Source organism: Scatophagus argus, chromosome 22 (genome assembly GCF_020382885.2).
Source record: "Scatophagus argus isolate fScaArg1 chromosome 22, fScaArg1.pri, whole genome shotgun sequence".
Lineage (NCBI taxonomy): Eukaryota > Metazoa > Chordata > Actinopteri > Scatophagidae > Scatophagus > Scatophagus argus.
In genome coordinates this window covers 1554532-1564191 of record NC_058514.1, presented here as the reverse complement: position 1 = coordinate 1564191, position 9660 = coordinate 1554532, and the positions used below count along the sequence as shown (strand labels likewise).

At 45.2% G+C, this 9660-nt stretch overlaps 1 protein-coding gene across 1 annotated transcript; it reads left to right on the top strand.

Annotated features, from left to right (window-relative positions):
• Positions 1-270: 270 nt before the first annotated feature.
• Positions 271-5213, top strand: LOC124053952 (arg8-vasotocin receptor-like). The gene is made up of 2 exons (XM_046379564.1): positions 271-1486; positions 3712-5213. Exons 1-2 carry the CDS (start codon positions 526-528, stop codon positions 3993-3995), a joined length of 1245 nt encoding a protein of 414 aa, XP_046235520.1. The 5' UTR covers positions 271-525; the 3' UTR covers positions 3996-5213.
• The last annotated feature ends 4447 nt before the right edge of the window (positions 5214-9660 follow it).

Sequence of the window (9660 nt, the reverse complement as noted above, 5' to 3'; positions counted from 1 at the left end):
GCAGCCAGCTGGGGAAAACACCTCACTTAGGTGCGTTACATCACACAAACCGAGGCTGTGAGATGGAAATCTAACATCCTGAAGTGGAAAATAGAAAAGCTTGAGAAAAAATTAAAACAAAAGACAAAATTTTTGATTTGTTCACACTTCTTTTTCCACACACTCTGGAACTTCCTCCCTGCAGGCTGCACTTTATCGTGTGTGTTGTTAAGAGGGAGGGGAGTGAGTGTGTGTGTGTGTGTGTGTGTGTGTGTGTGGGCACGGGGGGCTGGTCTCTGGTCTTAGGAACCTTTAAAAGAGGCTGGTTCTGCAGCGGTGTAGTTCGGATTCAAAGCAGCTTCTGCGTGTTTAGTGCATATGCAGAATAGTTGTGTATTTTTGTTTGTTCTGATCGGTTCACTCCTCACGTGTCCGCGCGCAACCCGCTGATCAGCCCGTACATGTTGGAGTGATCAGGTCTCCGGTGGTGACGGTAACGCACAGGCGGGCAGCCACCTCCGTGCGCCCGGGGGAGAAGCGGCCACCATGCTGTTCCCGTCGGACGGCCCCTTCAACATCTCATGCACAAACTGCACCGAGGAGCTCAACTCGACGCAGCAGCCGGAGGCCGGAGCCGCTGCGGGCCTCAGCGGGAAGAGAAACGACACCGACCCGTTTGGACGCAACGAGCAGGTGGCCAAGATCGAGATCACCGTCCTGAGCCTCGCGTTTCTTGCGGCGGTGGTTGGGAATGTGAGCGTGCTGCTGGCCATGTCCAAAAACCGGCGGAAACCGTCGCGCATGCACCTGTTCATGAAGCACCTGAGCCTGGCGGATCTGGTGGTCGCGTTCTTCCAAGTGCTGCCGCAGCTCTGTTGGGAGATCACCTTCCGTTTCTACGGACCGGACTTTCTGTGCCGCATCGTGAAACACCTGCAGGTGCTGGGCATGTTCGCCTCCACCTACATGATGGTGATGATGACCCTGGACCGCTACATCGCCATCTGCCACCCGCTGCAGACGCTCCAGCAGCCAACGCAGCGCGCATACATGATGATCGGCTCCACCTGGGCGTGCAGCCTGGTCCTCAGCACCCCGCAGTACTTCATCTTCTCCCTGAGCGAGGTGCGTCCCGGCTCGGCCGTGTACGACTGCTGGGGACACTTCGTGGAGCCGTGGGGGGTGCGCGCCTACATCACCTGGATCACGGCCGGGATCTTCCTCGTGCCCGTGGCCGTGCTCATCTTCTGCTACGGATTCATCTGCCGCACAATCTGGAGGAACCTCAAGTACAAGACCCACCGGAAGAGCGTCGGCGCCGTGGCCGAGGCCACTAAGAACGGGATCCTGGGCAGGAACTCGGTGAGCAGCGTCAGCACCATCTCCCGTGCCAAATTACGCACGGTGAAGATGACTTTCGTGATCGTGCTGGCGTACGTGGTGTGCTGGGCGCCTTTCTTCACCGTGCAGATGTGGTCCGTGTGGGACGAGACCTTCTCCTGGGACGGTGAGTCACCTGCTGTCCGCTGTGAGCGATCGCATACAAACAAAACGTCTTTCTCAGATATGTCAAGCGCCTGAGCTGTCGGCAGTTTAAGCAACGAGAGATTTTAGTTTGTCTTCTTGTTGAATTCGACTCATTTCTAGAGAACTGGGGAGGGATGACCAGCCTGTAGTGCAGAAGAAAAGAGCAAAGAAAGAAAACCTAAGCGGCCAGCCGTGTGGACTGGACTGTTTCAAGGATGTGACGATGATCACTTTTATGTGCCTTCAGATTCGGCCATGAGAACAAGACATGAATAACAGATCTTTTTAGAAGCCAGAGTTTTAGAGGAACGTAAAGGCAGCATTTAGTAAGTCTTTAATGCCATCTCTAATCCTGTATTATGAACCTGATTATTTTGGGAAAACGAGAAAATGAGAAAATTAAACCATTCAGTGTAAACATGTTCCCTCTGACTTTAATGAAAACGCAGAAACAATCCACAAAATGTCATCCAGTGCAAAGTATCTTAAAACCGTCTGTAAAATCTGAGATTTTCAAAGTAAAAGCACGGGCCTACAGGGTGTACACCACGATGAAAACCCGAAGAGGCTGCAGTTCTGTGTCTCCCAGAGGATAAACTGTGTTTGGTGATCCTCACTTTTCAAACACCCTCATCACTTTCAGCTGAATGCTACCATCAGCCTGCAGAAACACTCACAATGACTCAGTGGGATTCATCACAGCAGGCGTGTAAGCGACGCAAATCACCAGAAAGAAAAGTAGATATTGTATGTTTGTGGAAAAAATGATCATGTGTTGCCTTAAAATATCCATTTGTTTTCACCACGAGCACCGACGGAAAACGTTTGCTGGTTAAAGAGCTCGCAGCCGCCGCGCTCCGGCGTTTCTATCTCAGTTTCGTTGGAACAGTTTTTCAAACTATCACAATGTATAAGTGTGATGTGAAAATATTTCAGCTGGAAACTTTGCCTGTGTCCAAACCGCTTCACAGAATAACTTAAGGCAGCTATTTGGCATTTTAATAAAACTCAGACATGTGCAGTCAGTGTGTATGATGGAGGTGAGGAAATGAATCTGCTCACCCACCAGAAGAATTCATCAAGACGTCCAAAGAGAGGTTCACTGGCTCATGGTCGTCCAGGTGCTGCTTTCACTGGCTCATGGTCGTCCAGGTGCTGCTTTCACTGACTCATGGTCGTCCAGGTGCTGCTTTCAGAGGCTCTCTGAAACTGACAGGAATACATTTCTCAGTTCTTGTCCTTCTTGGGCATAAAAACAGACAAAACTGAACATGCTGAATAGCAACACCAGCAGTTTAAATCCAAGTCTCCAAGGCACAAAAACATTCTGTCCTGCGTGCAGGAAATCTAAGTTTAGCCAGTTTGACCCATCAAATGAACCTGATTTTTCAGCAAAACTGACAAAAATTGTGGTGGATATCGACTCCGGGTGAGCTGCCCTCAGCTCCAGTAGCTTCTGTAACTCAGTCTCGTTCTTTTTGTTTTACAGATTATAATGCAGAATAAGATGCTTGTGGTAATTCAGAAATAGTGTTATGAAATAGGCAACACAAATATATTTTGTTCCATTTATGATTTTATAAATCTGTCAAATCGTCGTTCTTCTCTCCTGATATCAGCACAGTAAGCACAAACCCAGCACCAGCCAGGCTCTGCTTACTTGTGATGGACACCATTTTGGACATTTTATAGACCAAATAATTGGCGCGTAATTTAACTGTTCGCTAAGCCCCGCCTCCCATAGTTACTGTTGCTATGCCTGTCAGTGCAGCCAATTTAACAACTTCACCCGTTAGATTGAGTGACTCTTAAAAGACACAGCGAATAAAAAAGTGAAGTTCTAAGCTTGTGTCCTTGTGTCCATTCACCTCTTGTTAGATGCTAATCCGGGCTCTTTTCTCTTCCTGTAAAATATTTGGGATGACTCATTTTGAAGAGTGATGACGCCCAGCCCCACTTCTTTACAAACCCTTCAGTTGAGATAATAACTGTCAGATTTATCTGTGATGAGAGTAAGTGCCAGCCGAAGGCCTGCACAGTGTACAGGAAGGAGAGGAGAGGCTCAGACTGGGGCTGGACGTGACAATAAACATTTAACAGGCGGATCCGTGACTCACAGCTACAGTTCGACTCCCTCCAGAGAAGAAGTAAACACGTCAGATTAGCTGCTGACATTTCATAAATCTCTTTCTGTTTCCCCCGTAGACTCTGAGAACACCACCGTCACGTTGTCCGCCCTGCTGGCCAGTCTCAACAGCTGCTGCAACCCCTGGATCTACATGATCTTCAGCGGACACCTCCTCTCCGACTTTGCCAGCAGCCTGCCGTGTTGCCGCTCGCTGAGGAACAAGTTTGTCCACCGGGATTCGGACAGCAGCATCCGCCGGACCACGCTGCTGTCCCGCCTGCACGGCCCACGCCTCTCAGAGCCGTTCAGAGACCTGAACCCCACCCCCAAAACCTGTCCGCAGTGCCCATCTACATCCTGACCGGTGGAAACCCTGCCTGAAGTGATCTGAATCTGCTGGTCTGTGGCGGTGAAGGAAGGTCCCAGCTCAGCTGAGGGTCACACCTACAGTTTGCTTTCTTTGGTCCAAACCAGAGTGGAAAAGTTTACCCCGAGGCGGCTTATAGTGTTGGTCTGATTAGGTTTAGACAAAGAGTTTTAATGTCTAATGTCAGCCTGACAGATTGGATTTTTGAGGGTCAAAACAGATCCATTCATGTAAACTTTATCTATTAGCATGACGGTCTTGATTTCGCTCTTTGGTGTAACTTAACTGCTTTAGTGTCAAACGTGAAAAATGGCTGATAATGAGCATCTGTCTACAGTGAGGTTCATTTTGTGACATGTTTTGTGATCCCCTTGGATTTCCTGCACATCACTGAGTGAACTAACCTCAGGTGATTAAAGTTACTGAGTCGTTGTGGAATCTGATTTGGGCTTGATGACAGAGGGGTCCAAACTGGACCGAGTCTGTGCCAGTCTGGGTCAGTTGGTGTTTACGGTCGGCAGATAAAATCAGATAAAAAGAGCCTGGCGTCACATCTGTGGTTCCAGAAACATGCAGTAGAAATGTACAGCGTCACCGTTTGACAACGTTTGGCGACTGGGCTGCAGTAACAGCACAGTCACAACTCTTTGTAAAGGTACTTCACACTGACTACTTTTATTATTAATTATCACACCGATTAGTCATTTGGACTATCGTAAAAATTTCAAGCAAATAGTTAAAAATGTGCACAAGTATGTAAGTTTACATATTTAAATAATTGGTTTCGTCCATCTATCAGTACAACTGCTCCACAGAAGACAAAGAAAACCAGTAAATATTTACATTTGAGGAGCAGGAACCAAAGTCTGGATTTATTAAACTTCCATCAGAACTGCTGCTGATTTATTTCCTTTCTGTTAGCTGCTGATAACCAGACTGTTTCAGCTCTAAAAGGTTTACTCCTTAATTTAGCTCAGATTCTTCTGTACCTGCTGCACCTTGTTGTAATTGTTAAAAATGAGTTTGTAATTTGAAGCTTCTGAAGTGTAACGATTTCTACATTCATATTAAAGTCATGTGAAAGCCAGTGTGAGCTTATTCAAGTGTACATTACCCTCAGTCCCTTTGGATAGTAAACAGACAAGAGTGACAAATATAATGTTGGATGTATGATGAATAAAATGCACTTTGTTTAATAGAAATGATGTTGTTTGGCTCGATCGATGTAATGTCTGTATACTGTTTGAATATATATTGCACACATTGTGAAGAAAGATAAATGATGCTGTGTTGCATACTCACATGACGTGTGACTGTTTTCTGCTCCGGACTGTTTGTGCACAGCTCCACAGCTTATGTAACAGCAGGTTTCCAGGAGGCTTGACTGCTTTCAACCTCAGACAGTGGAGAGTTAAACAAACAGCTCAGCCACAGAGTGATGAAGAGTTCAGGTGAGGAAGAATCTCATTTCAGATTTAGCCATGCTAGCGGTGTGGCAGTGTGAGTATGTGCTGGCATTAGGCTGTGATTATTCTACTTTTATATGAGTAAAACATGTAAATACTTCTTCCTCCACTGCTGAAGACATGGTTTCCACGTCGCCATTTGTAAATTCTTGTGGTGAATTCCAGAAAAACGCCTCTAGCCTTTCCCCTTTGCACTGGAAAACAGAGAGTGGATGCAGAACGGTAGCGTCGAATGCAAGGTGAAGCGCAGGTCTCGCTGCCGCAGGAGCTGATGGCTTTGACTGTCTGAAATGAAAAGAGATAATTGCTCGTGTTGCAGGTTCATATTTTACATCGTCATCTTTAATTGAGTTGTTCAGAGGAAAACTCAGAGCCTGGAGGCTGAATTGATTGGTGGGGATGAAAGGAACTGGAAGAGTGAGGAGAGGAAGAGGGAGGCGGGAGACACGTGAGCCAACAGCAGGTTATCATAGTTTACAAAACGCAGTGACAATGCAGACATTTCACACAGGAAGGGATCTACTGACACTGGTCCACACAGGAAACGAGCTGGGAGACTCAGGGGGAGTTCTGTACGTTTAAACGTTATGACATGATAACCCGCCAAACCTCCCGATTTCAAAGAAAGTGATAATATATATAATAATAAGAAAGTTTATCTGTATAGTGCTTATCAGTATACTTACATGTACTGTGATGTATGAGAAGAACAAATGGGCAGTGAGTGTAAGGTGCCTGACCTATTTTATCATCGAGAGCTCAAACCACATCACCCGTTAGTGCAAGGAAGTTGTTTAATAAGGATGAAATGAAGTAAAACCTTATTTCTCCATACTTGTGCTTGTGTACTCCGCTACATCCCAGTAAGGATCTGCAGCCTCCCAGCAGGTTCCTCGTGGCCCTGTTTAACCCTCTCACTCCAGGACCATGTGTTTTGTCTGATTCCTTTAGTGTGAATGTAAACAGAAAAACACATGGCTCACATTGACACACAGCAGACCGAGCAGGACGTGGACCTCGGGGGAAATCCAGACTGACTGAGGTAAGTCAGGAGCTGACGTGAAGCAGCTGAGGGCACAGAGAAATGCAAAAATACTTGTCCTTTACACACCACGAACACACTAATATAATTCAACCCAGAGACCACTGCTGTGCTTGATCCTCCCCAAACTTGAACCAAGTTCCAGAGTTACCAAAGCTCAGAAGAATAATCTGTCTGTGTAATTAAATGTCCAGGTTCAAAGTGAAAACAATAAAACGTAGCAGAGCTGAGTGTGCTGTCAGTATCCTCACAGACAGGTCAGTACATTTCCCAAAAGTAACTGTTCTCTCTGCCATTCCTCCTCTCCTTTCTACAAGTTTAAATGACAGATGAATACTCACAATTCAAGCACATGCAAATGAATTATCTTGTCCCACTTTCTGCAGTGACAGCCTCCAAAACGTGATGTGAAATGAACTGAATCAGTGGTTACAGAGAGAATACATCAATGTAAAAGCTGCTGGGAGACATGCTGTAGGGTCAGCACAGCAATTTACATACAGTCTATAGTAATAGGTCTAACCTACAAACGCACCATCCTAGCTACCATGATAGAGTAAAGGGTTTATCCACATGGTTACCATAGTTACCTTTTTTAACCAAGACTCTCCTCAGGCCTTGACAAAGTCTAGTCTCCCATCTGCTCTGAGAGAATTTCAATTTAGAATCAATCACATTGTCCACAGGAACACATTTTTATCAGAGAGCTTAATGCAGGAAACTGGGAAAAGGAAGCGTGCTGTTAAAGACAGGAAGTGTAGATGAATGTGGCTTTAAAATGGAGCAGCTTTCATCATTAATGACCTCGGGTGGAGTCCCATCCTGCGCTGAGGATTTAAGTGGCCTCTATCTTTCCATATATCACTGCGACTCCTTTTCCTCTCCTTACATTCAGTCTGCCTCTCCACCTCTGTGAACACATAACATAACACATTCCTCTTCTTTTTTAACCTCTTGTTTCAGTTGAGATTGAGGAGGGTTTTAGGATTTCTGTTCACACCTGTTCACATGAGAACAGAATCAGATCAGGTTTCACCAAAAAGTTCTTCACATCCAAGGCATTTGTCAAGTTCCAGAGAGCACAAGGACTCAACCTTCAATAATTTTCCATTTATTTTGAATCTAGTGAAATTAGCAGTCCTCACAGCTGTTCACTTTTTAACTAAAACTACCATCTGAAGCTGTTTTCCATAGTTTTTTACTTGTGAATTTGTTCATGTGAAGGAGACTACAAAGCTTTGTTTCGCTACGTGGATCATTGATTACTGCCAGATTACACTGTGTTTTTCCAGCAAACTTCACAGGAGTCAGCAATGACACTGCAGACATGTGAATTAAGTGTTTCATATTAAACTTTTAATCTGCATCTGGATGCAAATTTGCTTGAAAAGACACACAGTGGGAATGGTCCAAAGATGGATCTTTGTTCGTGTTTCTGTTATGACTGTTGACATCAGAAAGCATCGTGTGTGTTTCTGTATGAATGCTCCCATATGACACTAAACATGTGATCTTCATAGAAAATGTTACCAAAATTCCTGTCAAACAGTTCCTGGATCAGAACCAGAACCCAGTCTCGTACTTGGCTTGTGGTCTTTGGTCTACTCAGATATCCTCTTCTCTAACAGACAGAGAAGCAAACAGATGGAGCAGAAAACCTCCTCAGCTCCATCAACACTGCGGGTAGAACTCATTTTCAAGTCACAAAACAAAAAAGACAAATGTTCCCCAAATGTCACGTATGTGCAAAGTGCTTCCACTGTTTATGTGCCATATGTTTGTATATTCAGGAAGTGGTTTTCCTATCACAGGCCTGAGGCCTCTGGGACAAACAGACGCTTAAGGCTCTTCAAGGCTGACAACATGCAGCCAAAATGACTCAATGTTCACTGTAAATCTGTGCATCTTAATTCTTCAGTTTAATATTTTATAGCCAAAACACGATCAACTTAGAAAATATGACTAATTTTACATGCTAATGCACTAATAGTATAACAAATATAGTCCGCAAAAGAGAAGTTTCCAATTTTTATGCCATTTTAAGTAGTTCTTAACACACTGATGTACAGTCATGGCCAAAAGTTTTGAGAATGACACAAATATTACATTTTCACAAAGTCTGTTCCTTCAGGGTTTTTAGGTGTTTGTCAGATGTTTCTATGGTATAATGACATACAATTAGAAGCATTTTACAAGTATCAAAACCTTTATTGAGAAATACATGCAATAGGTCAATATTTGCAGTGTTGACCCTTCTTTTTCAAGACCTCTGCAATTCTCCCTGGCATGCTGTCGATTAACTTCTGAACCAAATCCTGTCTGATGGCCGTCCATTCTTGCATAATCAATGCTTGGAGTTTGTCAGAATTTGTGGGTTTTTGATTGTCCACCCGCCTCTTGAGGATTGACCACAAGTTCTCAATGGGATTAAGATCTGGAGAGTTTCCTGGCCAAGGGCCCAAAATCTTAATGTTTTGTTCCCTAAGCCATTTTGTTATGACCTTTGCTTTATGGCAAGGTGCTCCATCATGCTGGAAAAGGCATTCTTCATCACCAAATTGCCCCTGGATGGTTGGGAGAAGTTGCTCTCGGAGGACGTTCTGGTACCATTCTTTGTTCATCGCTGTGTTTTTAGGCAAGATTGTGAGAGATCCCACTCCCTTGACCGAAAAGCAACCCCACACATGAATGGTCTCAGGATGCTTCACTGTTGGCATGAGACAAGACTGATGGTAGCGCTCACCTCGTCTTCTCCGAACAAGCCTTCTTCCAGATGCCCCAAACAATCGGAAAGGGGATTCATCAGAGAAAATGACTTTACCCCAGTCCTCAGCAGTCCAGTCCTTGTAACTTCTGCAGAATATCAGTCTGTCCCTGATGTTTTTGCTGGAGAGAAGTGGCTTCTTTGCTGCCCTCCTTGACACCAGGCCTTCCTCCAAAAGTCTTCGCCTTACTGTGCGTGCAGATGCACTCACACCTGCCTGCTGCCATTTCTGAGCAAGCTCTGTACTGGTGGTGGCCCGATCCCGTAGCTGAAACAACTTCAGGAGACGGTCCTGCCGCTTGCTGGACTTTCTTGGGTGCCCTGGAGCCTGTTTGGCATCAATTGAACCTCTCTCCTTGAAGTTCTTGATAATCCTATAGACGGTTG